Raw genomic sequence first — 23,580 nt, 5'->3', positions numbered from 1 at the left:
TATCAGCCATACATAAAGAAATGAAAAAATCCCGAAAAAATAATCACCCACAATTTGCCACAAAGTAACATAATTGGTAACTCGTAAGCTGGCACGAGGTGTATGAACACCCGTGTTATAACGACTGTCGTTTTCCGGCAACGCGAGGATAAAGTTACATTCAGAATTTTTAGGTGATTTTTATACTTTTTAATCTATATGGCTGGCAATATAGTATTTAACAATCCATAAAGGACCACTGGGTTGGAGCCTTTGTCATTAAGCAACTTGCCTACAATAGTAGCGGGCTAGAGCCGGAAAATATATTGATACACACAAACAATGGTGGTTGGGATGCCACGTCGCTGGGCAACTAACTTTCGTTAGCATTTTCATGCCACTCACAATTGCTATAACAAGGATATTCCACTCAGCACTATATATGCGTGTGGTCCCATATATCCGCTTGTGAGTTACCAAGTATAGTAAGATGGGAGGAGATGGGACACCTTTTCATTCTATTTTCTCGTCCCATTTGAAAATAAACAAAGAACATTCAAAGAATTATAAAACCGTATCCTCACGACTCCCATAGACCGTTGTTAATTGTTTAAAAAAAACAATCAGGATATTTAGATATAATGGGCTTAAGGTGTCCCATCTTCCCCTATCCTACTATATGTATCTTCATAGTTTATTAATATAAATAGTGTTAAATTGGACAACCCATTAGCGACCACTGGGTTGGAGCAATTACAATAAAAGTGTCAAGCTTAAAAACACAACACGCCTATAATTGGAGCATCGAATGTGTATACTGTATAGGCTATTCCACAGCAGAGTCATTTTATCTAACCGAAGCGGAATGGGTTACACAAAAGTATACCGTATTGTGGTTATATTCCCTAATCGTATTTTAACAATTAGTTACGCTCTTTTAGTTACGCCGTTAGAATATACGGTTATATATTTCTGTAATTATTCTTTGTTTACTACCAAATTGGCCGATATAAAAGCGATTGAAAACACAGACCGGCCTACCCCACCTTACTATATATATATAAATATTGTAATTATACGAGTTCATGCACTTACCAATATGATAGTTGAAGAGATAGTAAGATACTACAGTAGATATAACAATTGAAAGCGAAGCAGCGAAACATTTGGTGATGTTGTTGGAATAAAGAAGAACAATTGATATCAAAAGACCTGAGAATGCGGATAGAACTGGAAGAAAAAGTTTAAAAGTTAGAAAAATCATTGAAATTCTAAACAATAGATTGGCTAAACGTAAAACTGACTATTTTTCTATCATTTTGGGTTTAACATGCAGTACGCCTTTTTATATGATACATTTTAGTAGTTTTAATCGATGTCGTGTTTAGTAGTTACTTACATAGAACAGTTCGTATCTGTATTTTCAATTACAATACGAAGACCATATCAGTTACTTCAAACATAGAATATACACGAGTTAACAGTAAATTAATACAGCTCGCTTTGCCATACACCCGTATTTTGCGACCACGGAACGCTTACACCACAATAACTCACTAACTCAACTATCAATATAAGTGAGGTCTTTCTATTCTATATGGATGAGGTCCCAACACACACTACGCCAACCAGGGACCTAAAATTTGGACCAGGGTCTTCTATTCCATAAGGGTGAGGTCCTACATATATAATGCTGATGCAGTACATTAGCCAACTAAAGTTTATGCCAGAGTTGGTCAATTACGCCTATATACCCTATACTTACAAATAAGAATCCACACAAGTCTGTTGTATCCAGAAAAGAACCCGTTTTCCTGGATTTTGTGGCTGTCGTTCATAAAGGCACCGATGAACGACATTGGCACTGACCAAATGTACATCTGGAAGTTCCTCACCCATAATGATGTTTCGTTTGATTTTATTATTTTTTCAAAGTAAACACCTGCGGGTATTATGTGCGTTAATTTTGGGCTTTACTTTATAAATTCTAGTTTGTTTGTTTTTTTAGTTTAGTAAATTTGTTTGGCCACGCAGCTCCGTGATAAGGCGCTTGCATCGTAACTGATGGATACCGGGTTCGATGATCGATACTGATAAGCTGCGCCCCTTTTATTTGAATTTGAGACTAGCGATGCCATTTAGACGAAATATAAAACACAATTCGTTGGACTTAATTTTGTCTGTCACGTATTTCGGAGCACCCGATCCCTACTACTATATTCATATTGTTTGTAAATTATTTAACGTAACAATAAACTCCCACCGGCAATAGCAGAACATAGGGAACCAAGCACAACTGCAAATAGACCGAGGAAGAAGTTCTCGTTTGAACCGGTTTGAACTGCCCGTTTGTCTTTATGCCCAAACATGGTGTTGGTAGTGGAGTAATACTCTATGAGACCAGTACCTAAATAAATAGGAAAATAAATCGCTGGAAGGCTATATGTAAAATACTCTAATAGAGCAAGAGAATTTTAGTGTAGGAGTTTCGCCAATGTTATAGACATATTTGATAATATTTTCGTTATCAATCATGTATTCACACACCACACGGTATGACCCCCAAAATATCACCCACAACGTTACATATGTGGTTTCTCGTTTGTGAACAAGACGTGTGTGAAACAGAACACCTGTGGTATAACGACTGTTGCTGTCTCGCCACGTGGGGATAAATAACAGCCGTAACACGTAGTTTAGTCACTCACCAAAAAACATAAGCAGAACTGACAACCACTGTTGCATAGAAAGGGATCGACCAAGCAAGATAACGCATAACATAGCAGTGAACGGGATTTTCAATTGCAGTAAAACCTGTGGAATACGTGTTGAAAATCGTGTCGGTTTGCGTAACTGCAACATATATGCGCACATATATAGTGGGGTGGGGGGAGATGGGACACCTTTAGCACATAATATCCAAATATTCTGATCATGTTTTAAACAATGAACAACGGTCTATGTAAGTTGTAGGGATATAGTTCTATAATTCTTTGAATGTTCTTTGTTTACTAACAAATGGGACGAGAAATTACAGTTAAAATGTGTCCCATCTTCCCCCACCCTACTGTAGTACTGTGGGGTATGATGGATGCGTTAGCACTCAGCACATAATATCTCATATTTCCCAATCGTGTGTAATTTAAAAACGCTCTTTTAGAGTTGTGAGGAAAGGGTTTTATATTTCTGTGAATATTCATTATTTACTACCGAATGGGATAAGAAAAGAGAATGAAAACACAAACTATCTTGATCTTACCCCCACCTACTAAATATACACCTCGGTTTAGCTTTAGGAAGAATGGGCCAACTATGGCCTAACCCGCCGCTGCGTGTGACCACATGCTTTCGGAATATTTCAATTTAAACAGACCGTTGCAATATGTTGGGATAGCTAGACTTCACTAACGGTACGCTCATAGACGGTAGACACGTCTTCGGCGCTCAAGACTTTAGTCATAATACAACGATGTGACGCGGCAAAAAAATGTGCGCACTGTATATTATAGGGTGTATATATATCTAACATCTAAGTTGTGTGTTTTTCACACATAACGCAAAAAATCGCGTATGAATATGTGTGTAACTAGACGTATGCGCAGTTACATCTATACGCAGTTAAGGTTTACAACACTAAAATATTAATAAAACACCATTTACCTGTTGTGTAGGGGCATCCATGTTGCTCAAAGATAGAAAGAACATGTTGTTTTGTACAGCGTATAAACAAGATGGTATAGCGAGTTTGGAAGTGTCTAGTGGTGCACGGATTACGTGGTGGTTCAGCACATTTATAGTGGAAGTCGGTCCCCCGCTTTCGACCAATAACACGAAGATCGTCACCACCATTTTAAGCAACTCCTAAAACGAACGGTTTAAATGTCACCATCATGTGCTGTAGGCCAGAGTCCGTATATAAACATATACGGACTCTGCTGTAGGCGAATACTAATACACAAAGTTCGTGTTTATATACTGACTATGCTAGTACAGCAGTTTTAAAACAATAATCAACATAGTCCAAAATTTAACAGTTGCGGGAAAACCGCAGTATTGTGTTACAATTGCATTGGACTTTGATACAGATAATACGCGTATTGTTTCTCAAGCAAAAGGTACTATGACGTAACAGCAAACAGAATCTATATTCTACATCTACACTGTTGTACAAATGTGGCCAGAACATTTTAACACGTTGCACCATTTACCTAACGTTGTAAAAAGCAGTGATTACGATTAGTACATAAAACGAGCTGTTAACCAGACTAAAAACACGTTACGATACGTACCTGCATTGCTACCACCGTTGATGATACATACGTAAGTTTTGCTGTCACTTTTGAGTATCTAACCAACACGGCATAAACCGAGCCAGTTAGCGATAGGACTGCTAAAAGTACAAGCTTTTTGGGCAATGTTGTTGTTGCCATCGTCCGACTTGACGAGTGTAATACAGTTTAAATACCTTTTCCTTTAACACAGCATACTTGCAAATCAATCTAAACCTACAAACAAAGTTGTACAACTGACGAAAACTAGCCATCACAAAGCAAAATAGGCCTGTAGCTTGTTTCCAAATAGAAAGATAGCCTTCAGCAGAATGGTTGTAATCTTGCAATACAGCAATTTCTTACTACTGAGCGACTTTCTGCTGCAGCTCCGCTTTACAACTGCAGCGGAATACTCTAGTTAATTATTATCATACATACATACACTTGTGCCTATGTGGCAGGTCTGCTTTACTTAACAAAAGGGCACCTGAAACTGGCGAGCCTTGAGTCATACAAAATATTCGTCTCCTCGCTCCGTTTGCTATTCTGTGTGACGGAACGAATTCTTTGTTTCTTTTATTATCTTGCTTCTCTCTTTTAAGCAGAAATTTATTTTGAAGAAGTTCGCATATGCTTTCGTCCAAACGAAATAAAACACTTTTTGGGCAGGGTTCAATAGTTTAGTATATTCGAACAGTTCTGCATTTTTTTAAAGCTAGATTACCGTTTGGTAACTATATCCACAAAAATAACATGTGCTTTAGAATTTTAATGCTATGAAACCAAAATAGTGTCACAGTGCTGTAGACAAATTCGCACCAAGCTGTTTTCCATTACTTCTGTATAGCTATATAAGCATGTATTAAAATACACACATAAACATAATATATGAAAAATAATTTAAGAAATTATGCTTTTGCAATTAAAGTACCAGTACTGGTAAAAATGTGTCGTAAAAGGATGACAAAAAATACAAAAACAAAAATTATAACTTCGGGAAATAAGTTATACAATTAACAGTGATCTATAAACTAAATGTGCTACGCAGCAATTGAGTAAAGCAAAGTCTGTTAGAAACATGAAACAAAAACACTGCTTATTAGCAAGAGTTACAACTTCTTCAAATTACAATGGGCTTGATATATATCATAGAACACATCCACTTTGAGAAACCAAGTCTGCTATATATGGCCACGTGTAAAAAAAGATACTTTTTTAAACTTAATTTTAATGCGGATGTTAAATCAATTTCAGTTGAAAAATTTGCAAATCCTTGTAGTTGGTTGTTATTAAACAGGGGGTTTAAAATTTAATAGAATTTCTCAATAGCATATGTGTTCTATGGTATATAAACTTACAATTAGAACCATAAAACAGTGTTGATAGATTTTGCTACAGGCTAAAAGCAAGCATAAGCTAAAAGGTAACTAAAGTTCAAGCTGCGGTGATAAATTACGTTACACAATTATAAGTTTGCGAAAATACTGACAAAGTTGAGCGCTGTTTGATCAAGTACCGTTGATATTGTGTGCATGAGGTTGGGTGTAAACAACAGTGGTAAGTGCAGAATAGATTAATATGAAACACAATATTATGTTGCTGGAGGGGAAAGAATAAAATTAATAAATAAATATTAGAATTTTGTAAATGGTGAAGATAGAATGTGGTGGATAACATAGGTGTCGGACTTTTTGGGGGGAGGCAGGGATAGTTAGACACAAAATATTGTAAAAAAAATGAAATTTTGCTTCATTGGTTGTAATGTTTACTGATTAAAACGGTGTATAAAACTCTAGGGTTGACCTACCCACCCCGCCACCCCAGGTTTGGCGCCTATGGTAAGGGTGTTGTTATAAAAATGTGTTGAATATAGGATGTGTGAAAATATTATTAACATTTGACTTATATCAAATCTATGTTTAATCTAAGATATCTATGTTTCGGCTGCTATCAGAGAATAAAAAGTTGCTCGGAGAAAAAGAAATAGGAGTTAACTAAACTAAATTTCAGTTTACATGAACTTTTATAAGTTATAGATGCTGTTATACTCTTATGGGTGTTATGGTGACAGACCAACTCTTGTCTAAGTACCCAACATCCCTCGTCGCAAGACCTTACTCATATAGAATTAAAGGGTGGTTGTTTAAAAAGCAAACTCTAAAAAATTGTATGAAAAGGGCATACCGCTATTAAATTTCTCCTAACAAGTAATAATATGATGTTTAGAGCCTTGTACAAAAAAGCGTTAAATGTTTAGTTTTAAACTTTTTTCTGCCCTGATAGTAAATGAAGTTAAAAGCTGTACTGGGCATGTTATGTGTGCGTGTGTTAGTGCTTATTGTAAAATATGAACTGGGTAGTGTGGGCAAGGGGTACAGACAACTGAAGCTACTTTAGATTTACACCCATTGTGGCTCACGGGATTTCGACTGCCTTACTGGTGCTACCCGGTGGCCATTTTGCGTTGTGTTTTTAAAGTTAAAGTTCTGGTTAGTGAGGCCACACGTTTGTAGTATGTGTTCAGGTATTTGGGAGGCCCTCTGTAAAGATCGGTTCGTCAGAATGTTTTTGTTTTGATCGTAAGGTTTGTAGTTGTCCGATTGTTGCTGGTATGCGTCGGGGTAAGTGGGTGAGATGGGGGATAATTCAGGGGTTGACAGGATGGCTGAACTTACATTATCATGGTCGATATGCACGAATGACTTAGGGTGGCCATTTACCATTGGTGATTTAGGAGGGCTCCCGTTGTAAGAGGTTTTAGTGAACGCACTGACAGGAATGTTCCCAGTGTCGGAATCAATGCTTTCAATGCTCATTTGCCGACGCCGGACCTGGAGTTCGTGAGCAAAGGAAGATATTGACGGTACGCTGTTACTCGTGAGGGGGTTTGTCGTCAAGGGGGCTCTCGTCGGCCGGTTTTGTCCACTAGGGGCTATTTGTTGAGTAAGATCCAAGGAGTGAGACTTGTGGGTTGTTTGTGGTTTCTTATCCATGGTTTTATCTGCTTGCTTAGGATGTAGGTCGATATCAACACTTTTATTGAGGGAAGATCTACTGAAGGACACAGGGGTGGGAATGCGACTTCGACGCTCTGTTGAGTCTCGTCTGCAATAAAACATGATGTGATTCAAATATAATATATGTCCGGCACCAAGGACTTAAATGTACTTTCCTAGTGTTGGGGTAATTGGCAAAATCTGGCCTAAATCCCAGGTCCTGACAGGGACCTCACCCATAAAGAATAAAAAAATATATATATTATATATAAATATTTTTATTCTGCCTAACGTTGCTTAAAAAGCTTTGTTGAATCAAAATACCTAATTAAAATACCCTCTTAAAAACCTTAAAGTAATCAAAATACCTAAATACTTATACCCAAGCTTTATAAACACCATGAAACTGGTATTGGTAACAAAATGTACGTGGAACCTGAAAACCAAGTCCAGCTTTTATGTTTACTCTAAAAATGATAAATTACATGAATCTGGCCCCAATCTAGAATCCTTTATGTTTCTATAGAAGACTGATGAAGCCATTTTGGACGAAATGTATATCTCTCATAAACTGTCCGTTGAACTAGATTTTTATCCGTTCAGATTTCATACGCAATTGATTCTAAAATTAGTTTATACTTTTCTTTTCTTGGTCTCGGTAGTGAGCCATAGTTGCTGTTACGTGTGGCTGAGTTGTTTAAATCATCCGAGTTCTTTCTTTCAAGGTGAACGGCAACCTCAAGGTCATCCGAGGTGAAGGAAGAACCAAATGCTTGCGAAACCTGGGACGGAAGTATTAAATGAGGATAAATAAATATAAATTAAACTATGTATATTTGGAAATACAAAATTAATATTGTTTAAAGTATATGTTTGGAAATACTAAAAAAATAAAATTTAAACTATAAATAATTTGGAAATATGAAATGAATATATGTTTAAACCGAGGAAAATTACATGGTTATACTGTATGATTATAACTTAGAAATGAAACCTGGCAGGTCAATTTTGAATACAGGGGACCATGCATTGCAAAAGTGAATGGATATTGATATATGTTATGTCAGTAATGTCACGCCTTTTCTTTAAAGAAGTTCGTACTTCTGCTCTATCCATAAGAGTGTAATACCTTTACTTTCTGTTTTTTTTTGCGTTTGGAAACTTTTTCAAATTTCAATACTGTGGCCGAAGAAACAAAGAAAAGTCATTCATCCATAACATAAGTTTCACCACACACATAAACCCCCCACACCACATACCTCACTATCAGTATCCACAGTAAGCAATGACACTTGGTTGGAAAGACATTCTTTCTCGAACGCCTGTAACATTTGTAGCTCTCTGTCGCCAGCTGATGGGGATAACGGTGTTGACAACGATTTTCTAAAATTGAAATTTTAAACTTAAATTTTAGCCAAAGTTTGTGAGTTTTTTTAACTCTTTAGCAGCTAATTTCTTTATCTTAGCTGTTTTAAACTTTGTTACTGTATTTGAAGATTAATACAAATTTATGTCATGCAAGTTAAGTTCTTGCAATAAATTAAATTGACTAAGACATCTTAAAAAATTGCCATTAACTTTTTTATTTTAATTTGTTTTTTTTTAGTTTATTAACTTTTTTAGCTGCATTAGTTTATTTTAAGAGACCAACATAACTTAAATGAAGAAAAAAACTATCATTAAGATATCCTACAGTTGCCCCATTACCACAATCACTACTGATATTTAATGTTTATACAAATTAATATTTCACCAACCTCATGCTCGCAGTCGAGTCACTGTTCTTCCTTGTGTTTGAGTTACGGGCTGAACCTGGGACCGGATTAAAGAGGATTTATGTCAAAAGATACTTTGTTTATTTGGCCTTACTTTGTTAAAAATATCTTTGTTTATTCAGGTTAACCTTTGTTAACAAAAGCTATTTAAAAGCTTAGATGTTTGTATCAAAGCTTTATAACAAGATGATATTGTTATCACAACTTTTCAGTAAAGAAACCATGAAACAAACAAGATTTATTTTTATATAGGCATATCTTTAAACCAGGCACCACTTATTGAGTCCTTAAAAAAAAGGTATATAACAAGTAGAGTTTTTTAACCATGTTGGAAAATATAAGTTCAATAAAGGCCTATAAAGCCACGCTATATTAGTGTGTGGTGCAGTTTGGTGTAGTATAACTCTATAAGTTGCCACCAGACCACTGTCATAGCAAAGTAAGTTATGCTAGTAATATTAATGAACCTGAGTTCCTCTGATTAGGTGAATTATCCTTCATTATTGAACTTCTGTTTACCCTCGATGTACGAGGTGTGGATACTGTGGACTTCTGTAAACAAACATGGAAATAATATAATCAACATAACATATGTGGCAACTCTAAGCCAAACCAAAGACTCACCGGACGATCGGTTCTTGAGCCATTGAATGCAGAAGGTGGAGATTTTGGGCTGTTGGAAAAATGTAAAATAGTTAGTTATAGTTATATAGTTATATATAACTATAACTAATAAGTTAATAGTTATATAGGAGCCTTGTGTTACACTTTTTTCCAGAGGATCTATTTTTGGATGAGCTGTCAAGGAGTATCTCCAATCCATTTCGGGAAAGCAACAGCTCTGACAGGGTCTGAAAACTGGTAAGGTCCATGCGGTAGCACCCTGGGTGTTGGGGTAATGGGCCAATCCTGGCCTAAATGCTAAGTCTCATGGTGTGCCACGCTGTGGGATCTTACCCACAAAGAATAGAATAGGCTTAATGTTTTGCTTTGTTCAATATTTCAATATGTGTGCAACATTAATCTCTAAAAATATTCAAATCTCCATAATTAAGATACCAACCTGCTGTCTGAGGTTCTCTTCACTTTATGAGTCCCTGTTTTATTCCTTTGTACCATCAGTTGATCATTTGTGTGCGTACGCGACTCACGTTGTATGGGGGGGGTACTTTTGGGGCGACTTAGTCTAAAAGGTATGTTTTATTAAAAAATAAAAAACTAGGTGGATTTTGAACTGTTGATATTTCACTGCTACAATTATCACACAATTTACAACAGTTAGGTTTACAATTAGGTTTAAAACATAAATGGTCAAAAATACCTTTTCCTTGTTATATGAATAAATGCCTACAGTGTCCATCACTTTTACATTAGTTTATGAAAAGTTTTGTTAATTTAGGAAAAGTTATAAAATTTAAAATGTGTTGTGCATCAAGTAAAACGAGAAATCAAGTGTGCTGAAAACGGCTGGGAACTTGAGAATAATAAAAAGTTTGTAAAGGTTAGTTACCTTGCAAACACATCGTTGTTTTGTGTGCTTGTCCTTCCACTACGTGTTGGTGATACTTCGGACGATCTTGGCGTGAATGAGCTCATACTACTGTGTATGTTTAATGTTAAATTATTCATGTGAATTGCCACATTCAAATAACTGCTTATAACATGGGTTGTTTGTCAAGCTACCAGCAAAATAAAAGTTACATCTAAGAAATTTCTTATAAAGAACATTAAGAACTAGAGTTTTTAATGTTTGGCTAAACTTGGCATTTAAAGGAAATAAAATGGTTTTTAAATTGAACAAAAGCTAATATGACATTTATTAAATCATTATTATTAAATTATTAAAAGTATGATATTTATGTTTCATTAAATCAAGCATTTAAACGAATCAAAACGTCTATTCTTGTAAGAGCTTTTAAATAAACCACACATCAAGCTTTTCACATAATCTGATTGAAATAAGTTTATAGTTATATAAAACTTCTGAGTGACATGTCATTTGAGGAACCTCAATTCTACCAAGGTTAAATAATCCAACGTTGAATTAACCCAAACCCACAGTGATAGCAGTGAAACACTAATCTAAGGAATTTGTATATGGTGAAAATAAACAACCAGATTTAACAGGATTTGGGTGGATGTAACTAGATTTAAGCGGAAATTTGGTACAAGCCACAATCTGTACTGAAATATGGTAAAATATTTGATGTGATATTTTTTACTGTCTTGAAGCAAATTTGATAAAAATAGTGGAAAAACTGTAGTTTATTTTAAACAAAGAAAATTCAAAGGATTATAAACCTGTATCCATATCCTCACGAATCTCATAAACTGTTGTTAATGGTTAAAAACCTGAACAGGATAAATAAATGAAGGTAACTTACTTTATCCTAGCGTGGCCGAAAAACGACAGTCGTTATAGCACAAGTGTTTATGGGGATATTTGGATATTAGGTGCTAAAGGTGTCTCCCCCACCCTACTATATGTTGTAATTCTAGATATAAACACATTAATCAAAATCTAAATCTTACTTTCTGTTGTTTTGCCTTGGAGTGGTGGATGATGGCCTTGGTTGGTTCACAGACCTTCGTTGAACTGTGCTTTGGCTTCTATTGCTTGATAAATCCATCAGGTTTGAGTGACCTAAGATTTGTGGGGAGTTAAAACAGGGGTTTTAACAAGTATTTCTCTTCTCATTAATGCTACCCATATTGTCTTACAAAGCAAATAACAGTTATACATTTTTATGTTATTTTTGAAGTTATAAAAACCTTTTTATGCCTTTTTGAAGCCTATTCTATATTGTATAGTTAACATTTATAAAATAATAGTGGAACACCCAAATAAATTTAGTTCGAAAATTCCCTTGACTAAATGCGACATAACCTACAACTCATATTGATAATCACTGAACTCACAAAATTTGTGATATCCATAAAAACATTTCCATAGCTTCCATCACTTACTTTGCGCGAGTCTTTTAGATGCAAGCAATTGTCGGTTCCTGGGTGTTTGTGGTTGTTTAGTAACACTGGGTTGTGGTTTCGCAACACTAAGCTGTTGCTGTTGTTGTTGTTGTTGAACTGCTGTTGCTGGCGTACTTTGGGTGCGACTGTGTCTATGATGGTTGAATATATTTAAGGGTTTTTATCATGGATAGTGAGATGGTGGAAGACAGGTCCCTTTACCACATAATATCCAAATATCTGATCGTGTTTTAAACAATGATTTACGGGAGTCGTGAGGAAACTATTTTATTATTCTTTCAATGTTCTTTGTTTAGTACTAAATGGGATGAAAAAATAAAATAAAAAGGTGTCCCATATTCCCCCACCCTGCATGACTTCTTTTCTCTTTATATTAATTTTGAAAAATGATTTATTACTATTTTTATGGGCCATATTTATTGAAACAGTGTATTACATTTATTTTCTCATGGTAGACACTTAACCGCATAAGTTAATGATGTCTAGCCTTAAAAAACACTGACAGATAAAATACAGCTCATATACAGATGGTCACCTGGGTGAAAGTTTCTTATCTGTCCTATGCCGCATGCATCTACAAGGGTCATGCTTATTGAGGTAATGTTCCAATGTATCCCAACCCCCACCAACCCGCACCATCACGTGTTGGCGCAGAATCTGGGTTTATATTCAATGAATAAATGTAACTCGTTTATAATTTATTAAATGCACAGCTGACTTTTTAGACAATCAATGTATTTGTTGTTTACCATTATTGTAAATGTTATACTCATGAAAAACTTGCAGATATTTTTTCCAATGAGTATTTTAAAAACAGTCATAAATGGCACAAGAAAATTAAAAAAATTATTACACATATATAAGGCAAAACCGTGTCTTATCAGTATTCTGTTTCAGTACTAAATATGACAAACTTTAAGCTATATTATATTACTGGCTAAGGCACCTTAGTATTAATAATTAATATTAAAGGATGACTATACACAAACAATAACTACATTTTAAGACTTGTAAAGCAATTCATATAAGAAACAGAAATATCACTGTATTTCTGTATATAGTCCATATATATATCTATATATAGATATAAAGTAATTAATTCATTTAAATAAAGAAAAAAATTATAAAAAGACTGACAGAGTTTTATTGAAGTACTTTATATATACCACATTAACAAGTGATTTATTTAAACCATGTTAACAAGTAACTTATATAAACCACTGTAACATACCCTCATAAAGATGAGACTTTCAGAGTCCCCCACTTTATATTTCCCATCTGCAACCTTCACCATTGGAAACTGACTTGGACAAGTACACATGCCAAGAATGTATTGAACCTGGGGGAGGATGGGGTTAGTAAGAAAAGATGGAATGAAATAACAAACATTAGGTGCATAACACACAATTTTTCTGGTCGGTTTCAAAATGTTTTATAAACATCATATCTTTGATCACTTTGTTATGTATGAAACATAACAAGCATTAAGTAGATAAAACACAGATTTTCCGGACAGTTTTAATAAAAACATAACAGAACATTTGTAGAACACGGTTGCTAACATTTTTTAATAATAAACAAAAAACACATTTAAGTCGGCATTTTTATAATGCGAATATATGTTGTACAAGGACAAAATATGAAGATCCAAATGCATGGTTTATCAGAGGGTCACAGTGTGCTTGTTTTTGTTTTAGAGACTGATTGCTGCAAAGTAGTAAATAAAATAACATATCTAAGTATAAATATTTTAAAAATGTAGGTTATTTTATTGATAGTGTCGGTGGCACAGGTGTTTAGTGTCTTTGAAAAGAGCCACGAACCATGCAAGGTTAAGAAACACTGGTATATATATATACCTTTTATATTGTTAGTAAGAATATATCCTGAAAGTTTTATTAATTTTTAACAAACCATAAGGAACATTGACAAGAAAACTTGTGTAAATTTAAAGAGCATTCACCATTCTACCACTTGAGGTATATGTATGCAACAATTTGTATAAATCACAAAACAAACAATGTTTAAAATGGTAAAATATGAGTGTTAGTGTGTTACGCTGCGTTACTGTGTATAAAAACTCCTATAATTCAGAAGCTAGATTTCTAGCCAGGATGATATATCCTATATACCGTTGCCCTGTGTTGTGGTTATTACCAAGGCATCCCTTGTTGTTAGAAACGAACAAATTCTTTCAAAGCAATTTACGCACATTCATGTTTGGATAGGAATTTTCGTTTGACTTGCGTTTTAAGTTACGAGTGAACAAATATTGGACAACAAGTTTGAACAACGGATTGTGAATAATCTTGTTCAACATTACTAAGTAATTCTTACTTGTACTTGAAGGTTGGTTTATGCAACAAAAATGTATTAGGCATTATTTTTTTTTTAAAATACATATTTTTGGTAAATTTATTTTTTCTACTGTTATAAAAGTGAGATAAAAAATTAATTAAATCTATATAATAATAAACACTCAATACTGATATTAATTTAGCTAAAAATGCTAAAGAGACTAAACAATAACCAATTTTGTCTGTACTTTGGGACAAGAAAGAAGTGACACACTTCACAAATATGCCGATACAAGTTTTGCAGCATAGCGTGTATGTCATAGATTCTTGATACTTTTCTACCATATATACATAATAGATATGGGCAAGGGGTTCATGTTGTTGTTACAATAGATTGATCTGAGACAACGTGGTTTATGTTACAGAGTTAAAGACAGGATAATATATTATAAGAATAAGAGAGGTCACATTCTGTTGAAGGCCACTTGTCTACACAACAATTACACTACTATTGTGACACAATGCTGGTTGTTTTGTTATAATCGAAATCGAATTGGTGTCATATTACATATCTTGCGGAACAGAGCCGTTTAAATAATTACCACTAAATACTAAACAGTGTATTTGGTAATTAAAATGTTTGCATTAATTATAAGCCATGGTGCAACCTGTGTAAATAATTAAAAACCAACTAATTTAACTCAGGCTTGTTTAATACAAAGAGATGCTTTGTAATTTATTTATAACAATAATTTTCCAGGATTGCTGTATAAGTTAACATTGTACTGTTTAAATTAAGGTCCCATATTTTTTGCCAGAAGAAAACTTTTTGGAAAATAATATTACAAAAGTGTGTGAATATTTTAATATTTCTTAAAGACAGGACTAAGCAGGCAATAAGTTCCATAACCACTAAACCTAAGTATCGTGTTATTTTAGTAACAAAGCCTATAACGATGTCACTATACAATAGAATCTCAGGAGCAAATAACTCATTTGAAAAGAATGTTTTTTTGAGACTTGGAACCTTGCTTTCAACAAAGGGAAAATAAAGTTGAAGACAAACACTCCACGTTGTCCCTACGTACGAACTGTTAACAAGTGAAACTGGCCAGGGTTGATCGGACGGTGGGCAAACAGTGTAGTAACGTGAATGTTGATTTAACGGGCAACATTAAATACTGGTGCAACAGTAGCTAACTGCTTTGAAAACACTGACTTTATAGGAGGAGTATAAATATTGGAGTTTTTTTAAAATTAAAAGAAATTGCACGCAATTGTTTATACACTGTATGTGTAATAAAAGAAAATATGTTTTCTAAAAATTTAAATATAAAACAATGGTTCAAAACACTGATTTTATAGCAGCATAAAACTTAAAAAACTTTTTGGAATTAAAAGAAATTGAATATTTGAACAAATATATATAATTGTTTATATACTGATACACTGTATGTGACATGTGTAATAAAGCAAAATTGCCCAAATATGTATTATAAAAGCTCATGTATAAAACATTGAAAGCCCAATAACACTAGCTGGCTAGGTCTATACTTGTGAATGAATTTAGCTTAAATAATTTAATTTTTTTAAATTTCTAATGCTTGTAACTTTATCTATACTTTTGGGGATTTTTTAATTGTTTCAATATTTATTTTGGAAATTATATTTGTCTAAATATAAATAGGAAAACTGTTAAGTTGTTATGTTGTCTGGTGTGAAAGTGACAGATTGTTTTGTGTCTGTCCCACAGCAATTGAACATCTGCTACCAAATTAATGATAAAATCAATACCTAATAAATATGCATTACACAAGCAAGTGAAGTAACACAATCATATGGTGGGGGACAATATTAATGTCTTGTCAAAACAAAAAAAATGTTTTTTGACAAAATTAATTTTATGTCAAAATGAAAGACTTTAATAGTCCAAAAAATTAGGCATAAAAACAGAACAATTTCAGAACTATTTGAAAGTTCAGAATTTTTTCCTATCTATAGAAAAAAACTAACTTTTTACAAATGAAGTTACATTTAATCACAGTATGAAAAAATGCAACTCTATGAAAAGTTACATGTTATGTACAAAACTTATAAAACAAAGTAAAAAATAAACTTTAAATAACATACCATTTCGTCCAATGATTTAAAGTCGCACGTAACTTTCTGCTGAGGAGGGTTGGGTGGTTTTCGATTGTTCTTCTTTGCTTCTTTCTCAAGTTCAATCTCTTTATCAATATCTTCTTCCATCTGGACGAGGACTGGAGCTGGAACCCCAAATTTACTTCCTCTTCTCGCAACCTGCGTGGTAGGATTAGTTTGTAAGATATTAAAGTGAATAAAGCAAAAAATATAAAATAACTGGAAATTGAAATTTAATACTGAGTAGTGTCAGAAAAATATAAATATATTTATTAATAATAATACTTTGTAATAACATCCGAAAAATTGGAAAGCAAAAAATTAGGTTTTGTACGTTAACAATACAACCATCAAGACCATATTTCAATACAGCCCAAGCACCCAACATTTCTTTATGACCAATCCATATATATAGCTAAACGGTATACATAAAATACCCCAAACTTGCCTCCAAGAGACACAGAATAACGTTCTTTTCATTATGACGTAACACAAGATCATTCGTCTCAAACATAACGCTTTCGGAAATTTCAATTTCATGTCGACACCAGTTGATAAAGTTCGCAATATTGTCGCGTGCAAAGAAACTGCTTGCACGCACATATTTACCCTGGGTAAAAATAAAGGGAAATTATATATATATACATATATATATATAGATTTATATATATAGCCTATATTATATTTAATATGATAAGAGAAGTTTTCCTAATACACAAAACATGCACAGTGACATAAATAGAGGTCCATTATTTTAATTCTAAATTTTAGGTGTATTTAAATCGGTGGGGTCAAGGAGTGCTTATTTCATGTTCATTGCAGGTCATGTTTCAGTTTGCCATCAATTGTCAACCCTCCAAATGAAAGATCTGCCCATGGTCCTCGGTTTGTATTAGAGTGATTTTTATACCTTATCTACATGCTACACTCCCAAGTTTACAGACTAATAATATTGTAATAGAGTTAGGTCCCACATCGTGGCATGCAATAAAACCTGGAATTTAGGCAAGTGTTTGCCTATTACCCAATACAGACAGACAAACATACAAACCAGTCCAACGACAAACCTGATTAAAAACAATGAATTTCTTCGGCACTTTGTTGATATTTTGTAGATTAAGTTTCACATTATGTTTGATCATATAGTCAGCGCATGTAGTAATGTTATTAGCATGCTGACAAAGTAACGTCCCTGTCTCAAGGATTTCAAAGAAGTTGTTCACGTTAATTTCAACAGCATAAAGGCCCTGGAAATATAAAAGCCATTTGTAATAAAGAAATAGATAAGGCGAGGCAGTTACTTATGGCAAATTTTGCAAGCACATTGGCAAGCTACAATAAAATGTGTCTTTTATTCAGATTTTAAATGTTGTAAAACTCATTGGCATACATAAACTTATGAATAAGTATAGTAAGACAAGCAACTGCCATATTATGCAGTCTGGTATATAAGCATACTGGTGCAGGTAAAAAATCTACCCACTACCATGTAACACCTTCTTGTTTCTTTTTATTTGGCTATGTCACACATTGTACACTAATGCCAACAGTTCAAAAACATTTTCCGGCCACACGAGGATAAAGAAAGGTACATTTATCCATTCATTCAAAGTTTCAAACTGAATAGAAAATACCTTAAACCAGTCTGCAAGGTCCTCTCTCATAGCATAAAGATACTCCTGGTTGGTGTTGTACGGACGAATACTTTGGTTTGCCGCGTGCCCGATTACTTTCCGACCAGGACTGTTATCGTTAGGGAACAAATAGTTTGGTCCGTCCATCATTATGGGATGCTTTTGGTGGAGCAGTAATTAGATAGATAAGTTTACATGGTGTAATATAAACCTCTACACTTGCACACACATGGAATCAGACTTCCCTTGCCCTTTGATAAAAGGAAACTGATTACCACAAAATAGGTTTTAATAATAAAATGCATGCGAAAAACAAGCATACAGTTAATTTAACTATTCTGAAATGTGACAAAGTCTCAAATGTACAGTAGCCAATACTGAGTTATATGAATCACTTTTACAATATTTCACTTAACAAATGCAAATTGCAAATAATATGCCTTACTTTTAAACTGCTTGCTAGTGTTTCTTACGCAAAAAAAAACATTTCAATATTTTTTATAATAATTAACAGTTACGTTTCAATTTAAATATAAACGTTATACAAAATCCATGCTTTATTAAACGCATTATGACTATTTAGGACTTTCATCTTACATTAAAGCACAAACAATATCTTACGATGCAATGACACTCGAATAAACAAACCACAAAAAGCGCGTCGTACGCTGTCGTAAAAAGCGTCGTTCATCGATTGGTTACTATGCAATTAATAAATAGCTCTGCTGCTCCAATGTGTTTGATGGCGCGAAATAACATTTAAAACCACGATTTATATTTTAACGTTTATCTTAAGTAATTCAATCACAAATCCTTATAAAAAATATTTATTATTATATATATGTAATTTTTCAATCCTCTGTTCGTTTTTTTTTTACAAAATAAGCGAGTTTCGTATTTAAGTACGTGCCCGTTTTGGGATGCCCATTCGTTGGCTGCATAAATTTAAAATTAAACAAAAACTTATTCGGATTTGCATCACAACTAGTTTACTTTATATAATGTGTATCATATCATTAAAGTATACTAGTGTTACATGTGTTGTTGATCTCTCGCCTCGTAAGCAGGCTACACTGGTTCGAGGCTCAATGCTACTGTAGCAGTCGACGTGTGAAAGCGGTAGATTTAACTTTAATTCGTTCCAAAATTACTGAAGTCTTTAGAATTGTTCAGTTTCCATATACCATGTTGTGAACTATTGTTATAACACGGGTGTTCATACACCTCGTGCCAGCTTACGAGTTACCATGTAGGCCTAGCCTATGTTACTTTGAGGGTGATTTTGTTTTTGTTTTTTTATTTTTTTTATGTTTGGCTGATAATTTGAAAACCTATTAATGACCACTGGTTTGAAGCAATTGCCGATAAGTGTCTTGCCCAACGACACACACGCCCACAATAGTAGCAGCGACGAGCCTTGAACCCATTACCTCTGGGTCAGAGGTAGGGCCGCTAACCACTTTGCGACGCCACCGGACGAAATATATACATCTTATACTTAATTGGTAAGCTGTCACAATTTCCTGTTCGTTTGTGTATGTTAGGAAGCGCCTGTCCACGCCGTAGTGAGCAATCAACTATACCCTTTTTGAGCACCTCCCACACTACCACCATTGTTGCCGAAGATCTATTGACTCAGTGGCCCATACGGATTGTCCGAAATATAACTCATACGCAAAACTCGACCTCAACGCCGCGATTTATACCTGAATACAAAGAAAACCTTGAATACTAATTTTTACCAAGTCTGGTACCCTAACACAGTAGAGTACTAAGGTACGAGGCTTGACTCTACCACTATTTTGTGGGTCTATGTGTCTTTAAAAACACGAAATTTGGTTTCACCAAGTGCTTCTATAGCAGGCAAGAGGTATATTTGTGTGCAACAGAATACCCGTGTTAAGGCTGCCGATGCCCAATGGCGGTAACGCGTAGGTTTAAAGCTACGTTCAAACCATACTTGAAATAAAAAATAAAAAATAACCAATTGTGACAAATCCAACACCTTAACACGAGATACCATTTCATATATACACCCCTTTTTTGCTTTTACCAGGTCTTGTGGACTAGCACAAATATGTCACAATAAGAAATAGTAAACGGAAATTACATTCGAATGAAACCATAAACCAAAAAAATGTAAACAATAACAAACATAGCTTATTACTTCACTGCGCATCTTGCTATCGTGAGTAAAATAAAACCGTTTACCGGTAGCTTCAACGAAAGCGGTGGTGATTCAAGTGACATAATGTCGGTTCCTAATTTTAAAGTTTCTAAAGTGCAGATAAGCTTGGACGGTAAAGTTTGTGAAGTAGAATGGAAAGACGGTCACCTAAGCAGGTAACTATGTCATAGTTAACAACAGAGTGTTGAATGAATTAATGTAACTCGCCGTGGTAGAAGAGTAATCGCATTCGCGCCTGTCTGTAAGCCAGAGGTTCGGGTTCAAGGCTCTTCGCGATTCCTTGGTAGTGGGCGTATGTGTAACTCCGGGCACGAAGTGTACCAAATAAAAAACGTGTTATAACTTCGTGGGGTCGCACAAATGTAATAATATAATAAGTTACGTTCGTTTATTGAACTATATATATATTCTTTTAACTATTAATTGTTTATCCTCGCATGGCGAGTCGCTGATAACATAAATGTTCTGTACTAAACATCTTGTGATAAATTACGACAGTTTGTGCCCTATGTGCTTTTCCTGCGGTTGACATACATATATATATGTAATCAATGGAATGGAGCAACTGATATCAGTTGTCTTGCCCAGCCACCCACGTCAACAATTATTGATAGCATCAGTATAGCGGTTGGCTGTGTTTTGGGCTTTAACCATATAGTTTATCGTAACTAATCCTAATGCATATAAAGATTGAATATTAGAGTGTTTGCGTAGGTATTCAAAATTGCGCGGCTGTTATGCATGTTTACATTTTGTGTCTTCCTGTGAAGACGGAAACCACATATTTCCGGCTGTTTGGCGAATTGGGACACTCTTCAGCGTAAAGCATCTTTTTCTGTCTTAGTGTTATATTTTTTTTTTAAACGGCCTCTTCTGTTATCTGTATCGCAAGGGCAATGGTGTTGCTACTCAACTGTTCTTCCTGTTTTCTTTGCCTTTCACATAATAAACAAATTAATTTGACAATCTATATCCTCCTGGTGTCTCATACAGCGTTTGTCGCGGTATAGTGGTATAGCCTATGGTCCTATACCCACGGTCTATAATTGAGCAACGGAATTCTCGTTTTCGTTACCCTCACAGCAGCATGGAACTTTGGTCTCTAAATCTTTCAGGTTATATAAAGTAGAGTGGGGAAAGATGGGACACCTTTTCATTCAATTTTCTCGTCCCATTTGGTAGTAAACAAAAACATTCTAAGAATTCTAAAACCGTTTCCTCACGACTCCCATAGACCTTTATTAATTGTTTACAGGGCGGTCAGGATATTTGGTGATTATGTGCTAAATATACGTTATAACCACTGTGCCACGACACCATACATGTAATTGATGAGCAATTTTTTCTCCCATGCTCAGTCGAATTGGTATTGCTAGGTTGCATGCAGCGCAAGTAAAGGTTACAAAACTAACTGGTTCATCGCGGCCGCGTGTTGTATTTGGAAAAACCGTATAAAGGTGACTGTACACAGTATCCGACATGCGAATTAGCTTGCAAAGTCGTATGCAAACCCATTACCAAGTTCCGCATGCGGCAGCGAAATCCGGACAAAACAGACAAAACGGACGAACTCCGGTACTGTGTACAGCCAGTCAGCCACCTTAAGCATGATGGGTATTGCCCCTAAGAAATGTCCAGTAACAGTTTGCTAAAACTGGCTGCGATACACTCAAAAGCGGTGGCTAGCAACACCAAGCGTTCGTAAATTTTGACGCTGTCGCTTTTCTGCTCTTTCAATTATATTTGTTGTTTTATTTAATTTGATATTCAGAACTACTGTATTCGAAGAGATAAACATAATTTATATTATGTAAACAACCGTGTGTGGTGCGCTTTACTCGCGTGCTTCAATAAACAAAGATAAAACAGCGTTGATAAAGACACCTGTTGTCGTATTGCTTCTAAACCTAAATTCTACCGCATTGGATTCAAATATAACATTAATTTCAGATACAACGTTAAATGGTTGCGATTCAACTGCCAGTGTAAACGATGCAAACCAGACTTATGTGCAACGTGTACCGTGGATGTTCCTCGCTACACTGACGATTTCAGAATGGTAGAAGCAAAAATATCTGAAGACGGTTAGTGTAGCGATTGGTGATTCAACTTAGGCCTGCTTTATTTTGCTTTCCATGCCAGCTCTATAAAAGTCTGGATTTGTAAACTGCTTCAACATTGCATTTGCTGATGGGTTTCTAAACTGCCAGTTACCGATACACAAAGTATACACTTAACAATTTACCCATAAAGTTCCATACGTGGTAACATGTAAGCGGGCACAAGTGGTATAGATCAGGACACCCGTTTTATAAGGAATGATGTTGCCTGACCACGGATAGATAATAAATCACCTTTACTCCAGTACAGGATTTCCCAAACTACAATTACTCAGATAACAAAGCCATTAAACTTGGGTTAACTGAAATATTGAATTCCTGCAACAGCCGTTCTGTGGCATTTAGCTAAGATCCAGAGTGATTGACAGGTGTTGTATTTGACCACACATGGTGTTACCAATTTGTAGCTGTTTGTTTGGGACCCCTTCGTACCATACATTTTGAGACTCATTTCACAAAAAAAGAAGAAAACCAATAGAGTGCATTTATATTTTACACAATTCCAGAATAAAACTACATCAAACAAATTACCTTATTTTATTATTATTTACCTATTAGGTGATTCACTTGCCATTAAGTATAATGGTGATGCAGTATTGGACCATGTTGGTGTATTGTCCCTTGAGTGGCTTCGTTCGTCTTGTTACTGTGACCTCTGTCTTTCGGAGCTTGTGGAAAGCCGTGATGTCATCACAAAGTCAATGTCAAGATCAAAAACAGAGATTCCCTCAGTTGAATATTCTGAATTGAAAGACAACGACAGTGGTTTGTTCAAGTGAGTGGTTTTGTAATCTGTGTAAAAAAACTATGTGTTTATTTATCTAACATAAGCATTTTGATAACCATGCCCTAATGCATTATGAAAAGATTTAACATGTTTTATGTAGAATTGTAATGCGTTATGTAAAAACATATGTAATGTTATATGTTATGTAACATGTTTTATGTTAAATTGCAATATATACACCTTAACAAAATGCACCTTATCATATTTCCTTGTTCTAAAATTGTAATGTGAATGAATGAATGAATGAATAAATGAAACTTACTTTATCCTCGCGTGGCCGGAAAACGACAGTCGTTATCACACGGTTTTAACACCTTGTGCCAGCTTACAAGTTACCATGTATGTTACTTTGTGGGTAATTGTTTTTTTGTTGATTTTTTTTCACTTTTTTAAGTATGGCTGA

At 34.8% G+C, this 23,580-nt stretch overlaps 3 protein-coding genes across 3 annotated transcripts in view; 1 reads left to right on the top strand and 2 right to left on the bottom strand.

Annotated features, from left to right (window-relative positions):
• The window catches only part of LOC100185105 (CMP-sialic acid transporter-like), a 5,081-nt gene extending 595 nt beyond the window's left edge, over positions 1-4,486 (bottom strand). The window contains exons 1-6 of the mRNA XM_009861807.3: positions 4,269-4,486; positions 3,640-3,840; positions 2,688-2,793; positions 2,243-2,386; positions 1,745-1,921; positions 1,075-1,209 (exon numbers count right to left, since the gene is read on the bottom strand). Coding sequence (XP_009860109.1) covers positions 1,075-1,209; positions 1,745-1,921; positions 2,243-2,386; positions 2,688-2,793; positions 3,640-3,840; positions 4,269-4,409 — 904 coding nt within the window. The 5' untranslated portion in view covers positions 4,410-4,486. The remainder of the gene's footprint in view (positions 1-1,074; positions 1,210-1,744; positions 1,922-2,242; positions 2,387-2,687; positions 2,794-3,639; positions 3,841-4,268) is intronic.
• A 428-nt stretch (positions 4,487-4,914) lies between these two features.
• LOC100176465 (GAS2-like protein 1) lies at positions 4,915-18,537 on the bottom strand. The gene is made up of 16 exons (XM_002124041.3): positions 18,083-18,537; positions 17,516-17,695; positions 16,897-17,058; positions 16,437-16,607; positions 13,241-13,348; positions 12,545-12,666; positions 11,989-12,140; positions 11,554-11,665; positions 10,532-10,621; positions 10,085-10,207; positions 9,646-9,694; positions 9,489-9,573; positions 9,004-9,058; positions 8,506-8,629; positions 7,886-8,028; positions 4,915-7,355 (listed from the first exon to the last, which is right to left on the bottom strand). Exons 1-16 carry the CDS (start codon positions 18,230-18,232, stop codon positions 6,650-6,652), a joined length of 2,532 nt encoding a protein of 843 aa, XP_002124077.1. The 5' UTR covers positions 18,233-18,537; the 3' UTR covers positions 4,915-6,649.
• A 1,698-nt stretch (positions 18,538-20,235) lies between these two features.
• The window catches only part of LOC100186683 (gamma-butyrobetaine dioxygenase-like), a 7,919-nt gene continuing 4,574 nt past the window's right edge, over positions 20,236-23,580 (top strand). The window contains exons 1-3 of the mRNA XM_002124104.5: positions 20,236-20,425; positions 22,221-22,354; positions 22,949-23,165. Coding sequence (XP_002124140.4) covers positions 20,334-20,425; positions 22,221-22,354; positions 22,949-23,165 — 443 coding nt within the window. The 5' untranslated portion in view covers positions 20,236-20,333. The remainder of the gene's footprint in view (positions 20,426-22,220; positions 22,355-22,948; positions 23,166-23,580) is intronic.

Source organism: Ciona intestinalis, chromosome 11 (genome assembly GCF_000224145.3).
Source record: "Ciona intestinalis chromosome 11, KH, whole genome shotgun sequence".
Classification (NCBI taxonomy): domain Eukaryota; kingdom Metazoa; phylum Chordata; class Ascidiacea; order Phlebobranchia; family Cionidae; genus Ciona; species Ciona intestinalis.
Note: the sequence above shows the minus strand (reverse complement) of the source record. Positions and strands in the feature narration are given on the sequence as shown.